Source organism: Gymnodraco acuticeps, unplaced genomic scaffold, assembly GCF_902827175.1.
Source record: "Gymnodraco acuticeps unplaced genomic scaffold, fGymAcu1.1, whole genome shotgun sequence".
NCBI lineage: Eukaryota > Metazoa > Chordata > Actinopteri > Perciformes > Bathydraconidae > Gymnodraco > Gymnodraco acuticeps.
The window spans coordinates 1446958-1465758 of NW_022992289.1; the positions used below are offsets into that span (position 1 = coordinate 1446958).

Here is an 18801-nt window from a genome sequence, read left to right on the forward strand (position 1 = left end):
TGTCGACCGACCCATCAATGAGAACGGTTGAGGAATCTTTGGAAAAGACTCTAAGCCGATAACATTGTTTTAATTTGTACACCGGGGTATTTGAAGACTTTCAGGTTTACTCAAAGTGGATCGGAGTATGGATAGAGATGTGGGTGTTTAAAGCTTTATTTGATAAAAAAAATTGGTATGTTAAACCTGCAGTGCAATAAAACAGTACGTTACTTAAATACTACAAAACATTATCATGATAAAAATGGCGCTTTACACAAGTGAACGAAACAATTCACTAACATGCAGGATCATTTGACAAACTTTTTACATGGCAGTGTAAATCGGGAAGCGGCAGAGTCTACTTTCAGCCATGACTGCCCATTTCTCTTAAGAACTATAGGGAAGTGATGGCCTAACATGTAAAGAAGCTTGCTTGTAGTCCAGCAGGATACATCAGGGTATGGAAAGTGAAAAGCAGTACAATTCTCTGCAACACAATGTCAAAATAGTATTTGCATTTCTGAAAAACAATTTAAAGTCCTGTCTTGACACCAATGACTTCCAGTCAAAATTTGAACACAGTTTATCTACAACAAAAATAGTTGACAGCTCTCAGCCAGTGTTTTTAGTTTGACTAAAGCTGCTTAAACCAATATCTACACTTGTATTATTTACATAGTTTCTCTTAAAGGGAAGCGATCATTCAAGCTCTCCCGTTTTGTAAAGGTCCCGAGTCGTTCGCAGAGTCCAAAGTACTCAGTCCCACAGTCTCTTTGGTCTTTTTCGTTCCCGTTTGGTCCAACGACGTGCCCTCAAAGAGGCGAGCCATGAAGGCGAAGCCGTTCTTCTTGATGTACGACTTCCCTGCGAAGGTGTAGAGGATGGGGTTGGCACAGCTGCTGATGAAGGCCAGAGCCGAAGTCACTGCACGGCTGGGCCGAGTGATGTTGTCCAATCTGCGGATAAACAGCATTTTAGAAAACTACTTATGTCCAATTTCGGAGCTTGGTAGCATCCTTGAGAGCTTTACAAAAACATCTCCAACTCAGGGGTGTCCAAACTTTTTTCACCGAGGGCCACATACAGACAAATATTCGAAGGGCCCGGCCGCTCACTAGAGGTGAGGTTTATTGCCTCATAAGTTAGCAACATCAATCAAAAGTAGGAACCTTATGCTTGAATCTGCTAAATCCCAGCTCCAGATAATCAAAATTAAGGAATTGGAAAGTCATATTTCAAGTTTATAAATTATTGGGCTCTTTTCTTTTCGACTTAGATTTGTTAGAACATATTTTCAAATGTAATTGACTAAATGTATTGTTAATGGGGCTTATTAACACATGAACACTACTGTGTAAATATTTACAGATATATTTCATAAGTACAAGAAAAGCTCAAGTTTCATTTGTGGGCCGTATTCCATTATACCTTTTGAATTTGCTGAGGGACATTTCAAAATGTCCCGCGGACCGCATTTGACACCCCTGCTCTAACTCATGAAGAACTATATGTACATGAATGGATGCTGAACAGGCCCACTGAGGGGTCAGTATGTCCCCTGGGCTTCATCTGCAAAATGTCACTGAAAGAGACACAAAGCAACCACTGACAGACGCTGTGTGAATACAAAGACATGCAAAACAACCTGTGAAGAAACACAGCTATGAATGAAAATCGTATGAAATACAATTGGCTGCAAAACTGCAATGATGCACAAGTCAACTTAAAAGACAAAACAACTACCAGAAATGATATAAATAGCCTTGAAAAACTGTTATAAGGTCAAGATAAAAATGTGTCTAATGATTGCCTCTAGCAACTATGCTGCTATGCTATTTTAAACAGCTGTCAAGTGATCAACGTTTTTATGACATTGTATATAAAAACTGCATTTATACCGTAGGAAATATGTTTTCGCAGCTATATGAGATAATTCAACTCTTAAATGTCTCACATCAAACTATTTTATTGAGCATCTTAGACCAGTTTCTTTGACTTAATCTGTTGAAGATCAGAATGAAAAACTCCAAAGTACCAACATCATTGTCTTTGAAAGAAGTACAAATCTCTTGTAACTCACTTTTCTCTTATGGGTGATTTAGGATCGTACCACTGAGCTGCCACCTTGAAAAGAACAAAACACAGTCAGTTTTCATTGAAAAAATCATTGATCTGAAATCAGAAATGCTTGTCACACACCTGTATCATGTTGATGACGTGGTACGGCAGCCAGAAGAGGCCAAACATCACCACGATGGCCAGGATGAGTTTCTCGCTGCGGACCGTTCTGCGAAACTTGGTCTGTCGGAGGCGTCTCAGGATGAGGACGTAGCACGTGATGATGACCGTGTACGGCAAGATAAACCCCGACACCGTCTCAAAGGCATACTGAAACCTTTCCTGCACAGGAGGAAACAAAACAGATGGTCTAATTGCAATAACAGAATGTGTTTCTACAGACAGGACTGGATCTGTCCAAACAAGAGAAGTATACTGTTTATTTATTGAATCTGTATAGAACATACTTGTATATTTTTGAAGTTTTGGTTCATGAAGAAATAAGTCAATCACTTGTAGTTTCTGGGTTGGAGTTACATTTTCTACTTAAATATGCAGTACTAGTACACAATAGATGTTTACATACAAACATCTTATACCATTTGAAGTGTTTTGAATCAAACTACCCAACAGTTTTTAAAAAATCAGCAGAACTAATAAGTCAGTTAATAAGTTAATGATTTAACAGAACATTCAATAATTTCAGATTTAAGGATTTGTTGCTTTTCTTTTTTGACAGAATTGTACTTTTTACTCGAGTAATTTCATTAATAGTTCTTCATCTACTGCTACAATTCAAGTTAATTGTTAGTCTATTCTTTTACATATGAAACCACATTTTATGCATAATATATTAAATGTTTCAGAACTTTATTACTAATTATAAATTAAATGTCAACTATGAAAATATAATACTGTCAGAGTAATAAAACATAATACTGTGAAAAGCGTCATTCTGCTCAATATTCAAATTCATTGAATACTTTTGGTAGCCTACATTAAAGAGGCCTAGCTTTTTTGGGTTTATCCTTTTCTGTAGTGTGTTATATAGATTTGTAACATAGTTGTCAAAGAATAATTCTTCCCGTAAGGAATGTGCTAATGCAGTCAAATGGTGTTATTCTCAGTTTTATGACCGGTCAACTCTCGGTCACAGAGCCTAACAGTCAGGCAGGTCATTGAGTATTTCCAGATGTCGGGGATATCTCCAGTGTTCCCAGTGTCTACGCACCATCCCCCAATATGTGGATTAACTCTCTGTAAACTAGTTAAAAGGTCTATTCGAGAGAGAGGCTGGTCAGATTTGACATGGCAACCCACCAGGGCAGTCAGAATCTCTGGCTGTGTGACTTGTGATGTGAATTTCTCCGGCCGATACTTGTAAATAAACATCAGTGTTTGACATCAAAGCTCCAACCCTCCTCGTGTCTCTCTGAGTCCTGACTCTCCATTGCTGCAGAAGGTTCCCTTACAATAGTGACATCATTATGTTACATTCGTGCTTCTATTGGCTAGCGCTCCAACACATTGTACGTGATAGGCTAAGGGGCGGGACAAGTGGTTGACCAATACAACTAAAAGGGCTCCTTTAAGCTCATACTATATACTTTAATACTAAGAATTCAAATTCATGACTGTTACTTGCTGTTGAGTATTTTAGGGTTATTTTAAGTTAATGATCTGAGTACTTCTGCTTATACTCACATGTGTTGGCTTTGTGTGATTGGGCGCACACACATGCCTTGTTCTGTTCTTCTCATCATGGTCCTCTCTGACGTCTCGAAACACCAGCGAGGGGATAGCGATGAGCATCACCAACACCCACGTGCACCAGATCACCCTCCTCACCACCTTCTTGCTCACCAGGGTGGAGAGGCTCCTCGGCATCACCACGGCAACCATCCTGTGCACGCTCATCAACGTGATGAGGAAGATGGAGGCGTACATGTTGGCGTTGCACAGATAGAACAGGCATTTGCACATGGCGTCTCCAAACACCCACGTCTGCATGGTCAGGTAGACGATGAAGAAGATGGTGAGGACCATGAGGAGGCCGTCTGCACACGCCAGGTTGAGGATGAGGAGGGTGGTGACCGAGCGCCGTTTGATGCGAGCCAGGATGCTCCAGACGATGAAGAGGTTTCCGGGGACGCCCAGGAGGAAGACCAGGCCGAGGATGACGGCTCCCAGCGTCGTGGAGAAGTCATTGCTCACCACGCTTCTATCCTCATGGTTTCCGACTGTGCCATTTTGAGGGATCGTCAAGCGGGATCTAGTGGCGTTGGACATGATGGAAGAAGTTTGGGACCTGAGGATAGGATAGAAAGGTAACGCGTCAACATGTCTGGCATTAGAGTAAAGGGTTCGGTGTAAAGATTGACATTTATGTGTCCGTATATATGTTTAGGTTAATGATTGAATTGAATGTCGGTTGTAATTCCTGCAGCTTCTATGGGTCGTGCTAAACCTGTCTCTTTACATCTCTTCTCTTTGTATGAGATTCATTTTGAACCTGGTTCCTTTACACTTAACTGTGAACTTAATCTACATTTCTATCAAAGTCCAATAAATGTGTGGTTACCTTTCTAATTTAATTGCCAGTATATGTATCTCAAAAATGATGATTAAGTCTCTCATAAAGATGATTTTTTGATGAAAAAAACACTTTTTGGACAGAATAAGTCTTAATTACATTTAAAGTATAAAGAATATCCTTTTTGATGTTTGGACTTAATTCTGATAACAGTCTTTCATCACTGATTTGTCTTATGTGCTATTAGGCACAAAGACAAAGGTTGTTGTTTGTTGGTGCCTCTCAACACTTCAATCACATCTAATTTGAATAAAGTTAAAACTCTATCAGCAGATTCTCTTATGATATTCTCTCTCCTGCGGCTTCAAAAAAGTGACAGAGACAAAATCCTGATATTAGATGTATTTATAAAAGCTATCATGAAATCTACATTTTTAGCGACCTGTAATAATAACCATTTCCAAAACGTTTGAAAAGCTTTAATTGTCTATATCTGGTAGACATGGTGCAGTGGTGGCGAAGTCGATAGGGACTTGGCTTGGCAACTGGAAGGTCACCAGTTCAAGTCCTGGCAAGACCAAGTACTACCGAGGTGTCCCTGAGCAAGGCACCGTTCCCTAACTGCTCCCCGGGCGCCGTTCAAAATGGCAGCACACTGCTCCTAACACTAGGATGGGTCAAATGCAGAGAAACAATTTCCCCACGGGGATTAATAAAGTATATCAATATAATCTCTACGTCTGTGTGATGTGGACTGCCATTGCCTTGATCCCTTGAGTTCCAGGAACATGTGGTAAAAACACCGTCTTGGTGAAGGAAATTGTTCACTAAAATAACTTGAAGTATACAGTAAAAACTGAAAAAATTGTTAATAGCACTTCCATTAACAAACTACCGTACTGGTAATTCATTTCTCTCACATGTCATTTTATTCAGATAGAGTGAGTCGAAAGCCTGATTGTTGAATTTATTATCACACCAAAGATGAAGATGGCCATCAGGTCCGGAGAAAATACTGTGCCAGTGCCAAAAAGAGCCCATAAACATCAGAAATGATTGTTTACCGATGGTACATTAGCTGTTTCCAGAACTACAGGACGGTTGCTACCCTGACGCAGCCTCTAAAATATTCACATCAGACCTTCAGCCAACAGGGTAGCGCAGCGTGCTAAAACATGCCAAACACTAGCAGCACTACGTCAAAGAAGAGCAGTATTTCGAAACAGACTTTGATTCTCTCTCTTTCTTCCTCACTGTCCTATCACGTGGACACAGTAACATCCACTGCAGATGGTTGACCTTACTATAGAAAACACAGTTAAAGATGATGCATTGCTTACTACGATTGTAGATTAATATGCTTAATATAATTGTTGTATTGAACATGAGTGATGTACATAGAGGAACGATAGGATCTCACTTCCTTTTCTGAGAACAAGACATCAAACCCTTACTTCCTGATTAAGTCTTAATTTCCTAGCTCTGGTCCAACTAGGAAGTTGTTTATTGTCCCCTGATGGCTGTAAACCCAAGTGAAGAGTAAACAAAAGCTTACGTCACAAACACATCCATGTAAAGCTGAGTCTGAACAACAAGTGGATGCCCAAAATGACAGCTTTTTTTATTTATTTTTATACTATGTGACACAAGTGTTCAAACCCACAGCTGTCTGTCAGTTCAGGTAAAAAGGAGGAGGCTGTGGCTCAGTGGATAGTATGATGGACTTCAAATCAGGGGATAGCAAGTTCGAGTCCTACTTGTCCCGCATGTCGTTGTGTCCCTGGGAAAGACACCCCGAATTGCTCCTGTGGGGATTGTCCACAGGACTGAATGTATGTAAGTCGCTTTGGATAAAAGCGTCTAACAAATTAATGTAATGTAAAAACACACAAACATCTGCAGATTATCTCTTAATTTTGCGATGGATTTTTGACATAAATGTGCTGTTGTAATGGAAATAGTACGCTAAGGAGTAAACAGTTATGTCATTTCTTTCTCAATGACAAACTAGGAAAAGGATTGTAAACGAATACTGTATGCAACATAATGCTCAAAGATACTTTTTTCAAAAAAACGTAGGCTAATAAGCCGTATTTTTTTTTTGAAAAGATCGGAGAAATGACCATTCCCAAAATGACTTGCACAGCCAGGAACTGTGATTGCAAATGAAGAAATATCATATAGTTATTATGCAGTCCAAAGTAAAACAAAAAAACGAGTCATACGTTTGTAATACATCTGTTCCTTGTAAATAATCAAGTCAAGAAAAGTAAATAATTACTCAAAGATGGAAAAAACAAGAATAGGAAAGAGTCACATGTTAGTACAATCTCAAGTAAAATGTCAATAAAAAGTCCTAAATTAACTTTTCCAGTGAACACACGAGAGTGACTGACCTTCCCAGGACTGGATGTCTCTCTGTGATGAGCGTCAGATTCAATTATCCCAGCGCTGCTCCGCTCTGTCCGGCAGCGTTTCCCTTGTGTGACGCTGTGTGTTAGCTCTGTCCATAATAACGTGGATCACATCCTGCCCCACAGGCTGCAACATGCTGAGGTTAGAGAGAGAAAGCCAGAGGGAGGTGTGTCCTTCCTTCAAACACGTCAGGCCCTTAAATTCATCTCCGTATATGATTACGATCTGGTGGTTTTTTTTTAAACAATCATGCATTCTTCCGGAAAGCATGTCCAAGTTCCATATATCAAAAAGCATATTTGCGTTTATCTGCTTGTGAGTCAAGTGGCCGCTTTACATTCTGATATACTTCACATCATTTTAACTAGAGTAGTTCCTCTGGGTTTTCATCCGTGGCATTTGGAGTAAACATCTAGTTATTAAAATAAATGTGCTCCTTTTCTCACAGATTGAGTTTTCTTGTTGTGTTTATGTATGCACCGTTATACACCAAAGACATTTCTTTGTTTGTGTAAACCTACTTTGCATTAACCTGATTCTGTGACACCGATTTCGGAGAAAAAGAGAAGTTATAGGTGATTCAAACTCTTGCACAAGTTCCCTGTGTCATGGATGCTAATGGTAACACAAGCACATACAGGCAGACACGCACAACACACACACTCTCACTCGTTCATACAAGTTTCTGACTCTGAAAGGAATGCTGGTTTTCGGGAGTGGTGAAATGTTCAGTAATAAAAAGAAGCTCCAATATGAAACCTTTCTACTCTCAGGGAAAGATTGATTAATATGCACGCGCTGGTTCACCTTCACTTAAATTAGACGAGCTGAAGCCATAATTATCTATGTGTCCTTAAGACTGAACAAACACCAATGGGTTTGTCACTTCTACATTTGACTTAGATCGATTTAAATAAAAGCTTGTACGGGAAACTCCACACATAACTGTATTTACATGACACAATGCAAAGTTATATGTATTGACACCCCTACATTTATTGGTACTAAGATGAGATAACTTCTGGTCACTTTCCAAACAGTCTCAAGGAGGCAAGAGTAAACCCTCTCCTAAAGAAACCTACTCTCAACCCGTCTGATGTTATAAACTACAGGCCTGTCTCTCTCCTCCCGTTCCTGTCCAAATCACTTGAACGCGCTGTCTTTAAACAACTCTCCTGTTATCTCAATCAGAACAACCTTCTGGATCCGCACCAGTCTGGTTTCAAGGCAGGTCACTCCACAGAAACTGCTCTCATTGCTGTCACTGAGGAACTGCACACTGCCAAAACTGCATCCCTCTCCTCTGTCATCATCCTATTGGACCTGTCTGCTGCATTCGACACGGTGAATCATCAGATCCTCCTTCGCACTCTCCAAAAACTTGGAGTTTCAGGCTCTGCTCTTTCCCTCCTCACCTCATACCTGAAAGACCGTACCTACAGGGTGACTTGGAGAGGGTCTGAGTCCGACCCTTGTCAATTAACTACGGGGGTCCCTCAGGGCTCTGTTCTTGGTCCCCTCCTCTTCTCCCTGTACACAAACTCGCTCGGATTAGTCATTAGCCCGCATGGTTTTTCTTACCACTGCTACGCTGATGACACCCAATTAATTCTGTCCTTTCCCCGCTCAGAGACCCAGGTCGTCGCACGCATCTCTGCTTGTCTAGCCGACATCTCTCAGTGGATGTCTGCTCACCACCTCAAGCTCAACCTTGACAAGACTGAGCTGCTCTTCCTCCCGGGAAAAGATTGTCCCACTCTTGACCTAACAATCAACATCGGCACCTCAGTTGTTTCCCCGACTCAGACTGCAAGGAATCTGGGTGTGACCCTAGATAACAAACTGTCCTTCACTGCAAACATCGCTGCTACAACCCGTTGCTGCAGATACACGCTTTACAACATCAGGAAGATACGTCCCCAGCTGACTCAGAAAGCGACTCAGGTTCTGGTCCAGGCTCTCGTCATCTCACGCCTAGACTACTGCAACTCCCTCCTGGCTGGTCTACCTGCATGTGCCATCCGACCTCTGCAGCTCATCCAGAATGCAGCGGCTCGTCTGGTCTTCAACCTTCCTAAATGTTCCCACACCACTCCGCTCCTCCGCTCCCTCCACTGGCTTCCGGTAACTGCTAGAATCCACTTCAAGACACTGGTACTTGCTTACCATGCTGCGAATGGATCTGGCCCTTCCTACATCCAGGACATGGTTAAACCGTACACCCCAGCGCGTGCACTACGCTCTGCATCAGCCAAACGACTCGTTGCGCCCTCGCTGCGAGGGGGACCCAAGTTCCCATCGGCGAAAACACGTGGGTTTGCTGTCCTGGCTCCAAGATGGTGGAATGAGCTCCCCATTGACATCAGGACGGCAGATAGCTTGCACATCTTCCGGCGCAAACTGAAAACTCATCTCTTTCGACTCCACTTCGAGCGTTAGAATTATTAACAAAGCACTTATATACTAATAAAGGACTGGCTTACCTAAAGCCAGTTGAGTAGCACTTGAAATGTTTGGCTCTATGAAACCTGATGTACTTATATGATTCTGTTTTCTTCAAGGTTGTGTCTTCCTGGTCGAATGTACTTATTGTAAGTCGCTTTGGATAAAAGCGTCAGCTAAATGTAATGTAATGTAATGAGATACAGTACCTTTATTGAACCCTGCAGGGAAATTCAGACGTCAACAGAGTAAGAGGGAAACACAGGAGGACACATGCCCGGCGCCGTGGGAGGGCCAGGGAGGGCCAGGCCCTCCCATTTGACATTCCTGCCCTCCCCCAATAAACACGTTTTTTATTATTTATAACAATTAAAAAATATATATATTTTATTTTTTTAATTATAAATAAACTGTGAACTTTTATGCTACGATGTATCTGATGTCAGAACAAAACAAAAAAATCGCAGGCTACGTCAAATAAATGCATGTGTCTGTGATTTGTGATTCGTCCCCATTTAGACCAATCACAGCGTCACACTCTGCCGCCTATTCTGGATTTGTTTATTGTGCATTCTGTAGACTCCCATTTCTGTTTGCATTACAAAATGGACATCAGAAATTGGCTCAAAAGGTCTAAGGATTTATTAAAACGAAATAGCGATGAAAGAACTGCAGCCGATGGTGCTGCTGGCGACCCTGCACCTGCCGTTGCAGCTGCACGCCTTAATGTCACAAGCTTGACCTCGGCAAACCCCGGGGTTGAGTTAGCGATGATCTTGGGGTTAATAAACCCAAGCAAGTGAAGCTGGATCGTTATCCAGGGAGATTGTTTTCAGGAAAGAAGCGCACTTTTGCCGCTGCATGGTACACAACACACCATGGCTTGAATATTCGTTAAAAGCAGACGCAGCCTTTTGTTTCCCTGTAGACAGTTTAAAGTGAATACGTCTTCATCTGATGCGGCTTTTACTGTCAAAGGTTTTTGCGACTGGAAACACGCATTACAGACTGATAAAGGACTGCGAAGGCATGCCGCATCAAAAGAACACATTTCATGTGAGAGTTTGTGGAGAGAGAGAGAGAGAGAGATACGAGAGGAAACAAATAAAGAAATTAGTACTTTGGTGCAGATCAGCTGGCACGGAGCCTTTATTACGTGTCAGCTGTCGTTTATATTATAGCTTTTTTAGCTGTCAACCTTGCTCGTGATTTACCAGTGTCTGTGCTGCCACGCACACAATGTTTCAAAGTGGTTTGCTATGTTGCCCTTTATTTGTGTATGTTTGCGATAAGTGTGCGTCTTTACGCAATGCTGTTGGCCTTGCTGTTTGATATATATTGTGCCGCAGGCCCGCAGCACGTGACGGTTTTGTGTGCCCTCCCATGAAAATCATATGCCCTCCCTTTAGATTTGTTCTGGCGCCGGGTCTGGGAGGACAGTATAGGAGTTCAAAAAAGGGTAAACATGTAAGCAAGAGAATGAATTTGAGTAACAACGATGGCGTTAGCTCAAACACCTGATTTACTTTTATACAGATGTGAGGGAAATTATTGTAAAACGTAATTATATATATGTGTATGTGCGAGTGTAAGTGCAACTCTTATGTACAAGGTTGTTTTTTTTACATGGGTTATATACTGAAGTACTTAAATTATGAGTTCCTTCATTTACTTGTTCATGGAAGAAAAAAGCGGATATGGAAAATTCTGCTTTTTAATGACTCACTAAATACAAATGGATTTCCACATGGAACTGGAAGTTACTGTAAGTCTCTTAGGCGGAAAGAAGGGTGTGGTTTACTTTCCTAGAGCTTAATGTGTCACGATCTGTCTTTGTGGTATTTTGTCTTGTCTTGTTTCATGTTTTATTTTGAAAGGTCTTCACCTCCTGTCTTGCCTGTTTCTGTCTGCGTTGTGTCTTGTTTAAATCTGTCTGTGGTTCCCGGTCGTTAGTTTCCCGTCTAATTTACCCGATTGTGTTCACCTGGTGTCCCTGTGTTTTCTCCTCCCTCCTCACCTGTGTCTTGTTTCTGTGATTAGTCTTGTGTGTATTTAAGTTCTGGTTTTTCTGTCTGTCTTTGTCGGGTCGTCTTTTGTCATGACTAGGTCGTCGGTGAGTGGTCTGTGTTGTCGTTGTTATCACCAAGCCTTGAAATAAAGGAATTGTCACTTTATTCTGCATTTGGGTCCTACCTGCTTCACACACCGTGACAGAATGTGATAGTCCAACCTAGTCAGTTTATAACTATACTTATAGAGTATACAGAACCATACAAACTTGATATCATGACCCTATGACTTTTGCAGGAGAGATCCAACCAAATCAGGTGAAGTCATAGCCTTTTATCAAAAAACACTTTTATGACAGCTGTCACCCATTTGTCTTTATGGTTATATAGAATATATAAGATTTTGTTTGATTACTCTGATAAGAAGTTCTTTGTAAAGACTATCATTTAACCATGAAACTTACCTTTATTCTTATAAGCACATTATTGTCTTTCATTTGTAAATACTGGTGAAATGTACACCAAGATATAATCAAAAGATGGGAACAGAGCCAATGAAATAAAGTTGTAAAAGTAATCTCGTGTTGGTTGATGTGTAACAGTAGATGTTGAAAAACCCTGTCTCCTATAATATTGATTAATTAACAACCTTTTTTTTGACAAATGTGTCATGAAAATATATGTGTAAAATCTAGGCGTTCTATTGTTTAACCATCATCTACTCAAATTCATTATTTTGGCCAAGCTTAAATAGATATGGATACATCTAAAAAGTAACAATTTACATATTCATCTAATGACTTGTTTTTTCTTTAGCAAACAATGCCATAAGTTACATTACTATGTACAGTGACATAATATGGGTTTCTAATTGTGGGTAACACGAAAGTGGAGTAAACGCGTCCTGTTTTAGGCTGTCGGAATATATTTTACTTGTTTTTAAAAGCACAAAGTGTTCTCTAGTAAAAGCTACAGATTCGATAAATCATGTCTCTCTCTTGCTCAAACCATAAGTGTGTCAGCGCCCGGGTTGCAACACTTTGCTTTGATAACAATAATTTGTGTCCTCAGGGTGTGGATTCCGAGCTCACGGTTTTACTTTAAGGTTTCTGTAAAACTGTTCTGCCGTTCTCCGCCTGATGGCAACACACCACCAGAAACCACTCCTTCCCTTTTCTCTTTCCCTCCCATAAACTTGACACTCAGCAGTTCCTCCTCTGTGTTGCACTCATCCATCTCATTGCTGCTCTCCTTTAAACAATTTATTAGCCATTCAGCTTTACAGTTTCACAACCCTCCAAAAACTTTCCATTTCTAGAGAGGCTTTGTGTCTGCACAAATGAATGTCTGCATTCATAAAGTACCTGCATGTAATTTACTTTATTAACGAGTTACCACAGTGTTCATTTGGTCTTAAAATCTCATTAAACTAAAACTGTTGCTTTTACCATTTTGGCAAAGTTCTGTTGCTCCAGATGTGAAACCTATTTTTATAGTTAGTTGAGAATTAAAGGGGCCCTATAATACTCATTTTAATTTTCACATCTGTGTTTTGTGGCACCTCTTTTCCTCCTCTGTCTAAAATCAGAGCCGAGTCTGCTCTGATTGGTTAGCTGACCAGCTCTGTTATGATTGGACAACCCCTGAGAGATGTCCCGCCCCTTAGTCTATCGCGGTCAATGCATGTCCCCATTTTCGCCTTCCATCCACACTAAAAAACATTGTTCACAAAAAAAAGGTTTAAAAACTAGAGTTAAGAATCTGTCAACACCAGCCTTTCCAAAACAATGACGTGTGCCTTCTTAGACTCAACTGAGGATCTGTTTAACAGTAAAGTTAGGAAACCAGCAGCTTCCCTCCAGCGGGAAAATAACCCCAATACGTTGAACCTGGCTCAACTTTAGCCACAACACAAAGCGATGTAATCCCGGGTCACCCAACCAAGCACAAATGACTGGGAAATGACTTATGAAATATGAAAGCTGCCGTTCTGTTTACTTTGCGATGATTAAGATGGAGAAATTATTGTTGCTATAACTTTCCCAATGTGTTATAGTGTCAAGATTCAAAGATTGAGTCACTCGTATTTTCATACACGGAAACATAGACCCCTGAGGCTGTGCTAAAAGGCTAATTTGCAATAACACCATTACAACCTTCAGAGAGGGCAGACCTACGGAAGAGGATTAGGGCCACATACACATTTTTTTTGTGAGGATTTGAAAAAACATTTTTTTTTTTTGTTCTGAGAAAAGTCAGAATTCTGACTTTAATCTCAGAATTCTGACTTTAATCTCAGAATTCTGACTTTAATCTCAGAATTCTGACTTTAATCTCAGAATTCTGACTTTTTTCTCAGAACAAAAAAAATTATATTTTTTTTCAAATCCTCACAAAAAAATGTTTTATGTGGCCCTAATCCTCTTCCGTACAGACCTCTGCTACATTTGTTTCTAAAAGTGAAAAGCAATGCGTGTATCCGCCCTGTGATTTGGATCCACTTCTAAATGTTATTGTTCTTACTCTGCCCTGCAAAACCGTTCGTCAAACTTTCCAGAAAATATGGACCTTTGTTTTCCTGCAAAGAAAACAGAAATGACAATCATACCATACTGACAACATGACCTTTTCAGTGGAAGTAAAGCAATATCAAAGATAACATTTAAACAATACAAATGTAAAAGTATTACAAAGTTAATTAAAAGTAATCATGTACTGTCCTACTTTCTGGATTGTATTTCATCATTTTGTTTTTGGTCTGAAGTCTAATGCTGCATTGCTGCTGCATGGTATGGTGCAAAAGTTCTGGATAATACCCTGATAATACTGTGTACTTTTCGTTCCCTGCGAGCCATGCAGCTGATGCGCTGGGTTAGGACCGGTTAGAACGCATCGCTATGATGATTAGTCGAGAACCCTTCTTGCACTAAGAGGTTACTAAACAAGATAATGTAAAGAACCTGGTGCTTAAAGTGAGTCAAATCAAGACGAGGCATAAGGAAAACCATGCAATTAGCTAACAAAGCATACATGGGGATATACTTCCGTTGCAGGCTGTGAGATAGTCTAGACTGGCACTATAACAAGTAGCAACCTTACTAATAGCCACCATGGGGCCCCAAACAAACAGGAGAGACAAACAACTAAATGAACTCTCTTTGGATTCATTTTTACCACGGATGTTGAGAGAATGTGTTTCTATATGTTGTCATAGTGTCCGATGAGCGGCTGTTCTGAGGCTCCTGGGGAAGATAATAGGAGTATTAGAAGTTAAAGGTGGGGTACATTTGAGAAACCGGCTCGAGATCAAGCGGCAAACTGTGGGGTAGAGCCGGGAAGCCAATACGGAAGTGCCACACACTGCAGTTCATATATTGGCCGATAGGCGATGGCTGCAGAAAGGAGCAATTTCCATAGACCCCCATGTTAAAATGCCCAATTTTACAGCAGAAAAAAACATGTTTCTACCCCTGGCTCCATACATTTTATTAGCGATATAGTTAGATTCCACCTTCATGATTATGGATCTGTGAGTGAATTGTTTTCTAACGCGACCCTTTTATTTATATTAGGTCTTAAAGTTTGTGCATAAATTAGGGCGTGGTCACATTGAGTGACGGCTCTGTGAAGTGCCTGCCACTGTTAGCTTCTTGTCTCTCTGCTAGCTGCTCCGTGAAGCTACAGGGACTCTGCCTGCTCAGCTCATCCAGGGAACACAACTTGTAGCCGGCCGTGGTTGTTTGTTCTTCATGCTTATATATCGGACTATTGTGACTCGCTCTGCGATTAAAACAGACGGTGCATGAATGCGGTAAGTGAAATTTGAGTGCTTTATTTACGTGTTAATGATTTTAATCAGCTACGTAATGAATGGTAAGGCTTGGGTTAGTTAGTGGCTAGTGGTAGCTACATCGGTGCTAACGATGCTAATCGTAGCCTCCGAGTTAAAATCATAGACTGTATATATAAAGGTTAAAATGAAATAGACAAGTGTTAAGCGTTAAGTGGGATAATACTGTTGAACAAACGGCTTCTGTTTGAGGTTGATAAAATAAGGTCATCCTTGTAACTTAGAGATATTTTATTAGGTAGGAACTGTATGCATCTAAGGTTAATTGAAATTGGCTATGCTCAAGTATGTAGACAAGCTAATGTCGAAGTAGTGTATTTTAAATCAACCTCACAATAAGATGTGTGTATATTACAATTATTAATGTCATATTTCAAGATGATTACTTAGATATTACAATATGGTTGGTTGAGCTGGAGTTCATTATCGAGCTTACACGTTAACGTCACAGTCATCTGAAGAACGAACCCAAACCTTGTTGTTTTTATTAATTGCATTACCAAATGGGTATCAAATAAACAGTAAGCATTGGTAACACAATTTCCAAAGTTACAGTAAAATAAAAAGGACCCTGACTCGGACAATACACAATCCAACATGTTCAACAGAAGAGAATCAGTTATATTGTTTGTACACATGGTACTTTACATATATATATATATATATATATTTATATATATCTGTGTGTTTAAGTTGTCCAGGTGATGCAGACAGGCTGGACCAGAGAGTGAGAGACAGAACTGGACTCCTCACAGCAGTGAACTTCAGCTCAGGTACAAAGACTCTTTTTTCATACTGTACAAATAATCAAGAAAGATATTGGTTTAAATGAATGAAGTATTGACTTGAATACACTGATATACATTCCATTAAACAATACTAAATACTAGATCACCTACACATCAGTTAAGTTGAGGGTTTTTTCCATGCAAAAAGTTACATTTAGATATTTAGCAATATGACTGTCAGCTTTCTAATTTAATGTATTGAAGGCAAAGATATTTAACACATAGTGAGAACTGCTACTATTTATCTCTCAATATTGTCTGTAAAAAACGTGGTAAAAGTTATTCTTTCAGTGAGACAACAGAGCAAGCTTCTACAGCTGCACTACGTTTTGATAACAGTTAAATATTATTTTGATAATAACATATATTTCAATGTTGATGAACTTCATACTGTTCATTCATAATCTGATTGTCTTTGTAGCTCACTGTTAAAATACAAAAAAAAACATTACAATTACAAAATAATTATATCTCCAGCCCCTAAACACACAAGCACACTGCTTTCATAAATAACACACTTGTTCTGCAATAATATGTTTTATGTTTCCTGTCATTTTTGTTAGGAAAGGACATGCCTGAAAGACATGACATTTTCTCCTTCTCTGAGGGTCAAGAAGAACATCCAAGAGGAACATTAAAAGCTGATGTTATGAGATTTTAAGACCAGTACAGGACATTCACTAAGAAACTACTTTTATTGTAAAAACAGTCAGCTGATCAAATGCAGCTATTTCCATATCTACACTCCATCCGCTGATTATTTCTATTTGCCTCACTTTATGAGCTTCACATCACTTGTGCCTTGTACCGCAGAGTTTGCAAAGTCACAAATAAATGGGGCCAATCTTCAGTCAGATGTGAATGTGTAATCTAACATTTTCAGTAAGAATAATGGACACAAGGAGTACAAATACAATTTATTGAAATGTGAACCAAAAGTTAATCAAATGTTTTAAATAAAAAGCACATATGGACAGAAGGTGTAAACCTATTAAATGTATAAGTAAACACATTTAGTCAAATAAAGTGACAGACTAGGCCTGTGCAGTTGGTATCAGCTTTGCCCATCATGGGCTCCTCCATCAGGCCTGGTCCTCCTCGCAGAGGAAAGACCCTCAGTCCTCCTCGCAGAGGGAAGACCCTCAGTCCTCTCCACACCAACAGACAGGACGTCCATCACACTGGACGTCCATCACACGGAGGTTTCTCCCTGAAGTCTCTGCAGCTCTCTGGACACCATGCTGTCTCAATCCGTCCACACTGAATATGAGAGGGGGAAAATGAAAATAATAAATGCTTTAGACAATAAGAAACATAAAGTTGACTGTTGAGTTGCTCAGTTTTTTAAATTGTCAATACTATTACTGTATAACTAATATCTCAGGTTAAGAGGCACATTCAAATAAAGATTGGTCTTTAAATAAATGTTATCTTTTGAATTGTTTGTCTAAAGTCAAGGATCTATAACTGGTACTTAGTTTTAATGATACAGTCTGGTTATTATGCTGTTTGGAGGAGGCCTCACAGGTAAGAGCACTAATTAGCTACCATCACATGTACCTTAGCTTGACTTAAATGTATTAAACGTATAGTTAAGTGATATCAAAATATAAATAACTAATGTCATGCAAACATATTCATATTTGCTTGATTCCAGTGTTGAATTTAGCACAATTGCATACAAACGTTAAGGGATTTTAAGATTCTGAAGTATTATGCTAAAAACTCAATAACTTAGATTATTATTTATAGTTTTGCTGAATAGTTTCATGTCCGCTTAACTTAGAAACGTAAAATGCGACGGCCGCGTGCAGATGGGGAGCATGTTAGCTTAGCTTGGTAGCTTCAGCTAGCTCTGGAACTTCCAGCTCGGTGGCAGGAGGTCTCGGCTCCGCCTCTTTGCCCTTATTTGAAGCAGGCTGGAGTTGAACTCTGATGTCACTGTCGAGCCGTTAGTGGCCGACTCCGCCTACTAAGGGCTTCACGGCAACTCTGCAGAATCATATGGGTGACGTCACGGACCCTACGTCCATTTATATATACAGTCTATGCTCGAGATACACGTTTTGTTATATTCCATGGAATGCTCTTAACATCCCGATAGCAATGAATATATTAAATGCTTTGACAAAAAATCCATTAAAAAATGTCATCTGTGGAAGCCGCAGTAGGCTACTGTAAAAAGTACGACCTATCATTTGAGCCGGCCCGCGGCAGATAACTGGATGGCCTGCCTGCCTGTCAGCCTCCCATCTGTGCACAAACTTATCTCGTGCCCTCATTGGTCATGTGCGCGTTCGTGTGTGTTGAAGGAGGGGCTCTGTGAGGAAGAGGCAGATTTTTCCCGGTTGTGTATTTTCAAATTGTAGCGCACTCGAGCTGGGTTCTCCAAAATTACCTACCCCACCTTTAAATCCCTATCAATTGACATGTCATAGTGTCATCGGGCAACATACTTGACCCAATAATCCTAATCCTCTGTCTACAGTATTAACTAAATTGCATCGGATTTAACCCCTAACCCTAACGGGATTTGGTGGGAGTGTGGGTACATCCGATTCTGCCTTTGGCCCTGCTGGTGGCACTTTTTCCCTTTCCTCTCTTACCAGACAGCAACATCTTGAGATCCAAGGCCTGCCCACACAACCCCAAGAGGATGACAGGGAGAGTGAAGCAAGCCCCTAGCCACATGCAAGTATAACATAATGATTGTGAGAATCAGAG

At 40.2% G+C, this 18801-nt stretch overlaps 1 protein-coding gene across 2 annotated transcripts; it reads right to left on the bottom strand.

Annotated features, from left to right (window-relative positions):
- Window positions 1-149: 149 nt before the first annotated feature.
- Window positions 150-7343, bottom strand: ltb4r2b (leukotriene B4 receptor 2b). 2 transcript variants are annotated; one of them, XR_004568227.1, is made up of 6 exons: window positions 6970-7343; window positions 3745-4348; window positions 2182-2382; window positions 2063-2106; window positions 1411-1564; window positions 848-938 (listed from the first exon to the last, which is right to left on the bottom strand). XR_004568227.1 is itself a non-coding variant. In XM_034207806.1 (5 exons), exons 2-5 carry the CDS (start codon window positions 4327-4329, stop codon window positions 686-688), a joined length of 1083 nt encoding a protein of 360 aa, XP_034063697.1. In that variant the 5' UTR covers window positions 4330-4348; window positions 6970-7333; the 3' UTR covers window positions 150-685. The 2 variants fall into 2 exon arrangements, 1 of the variants encoding a protein (XP_034063697.1); XM_034207806.1 differs by lacking the exon at window positions 1411-1564 and having other exon boundaries at window positions 150-938; window positions 6970-7333.
- Between the last annotated feature and the right edge of the window lie 11458 nt (window positions 7344-18801).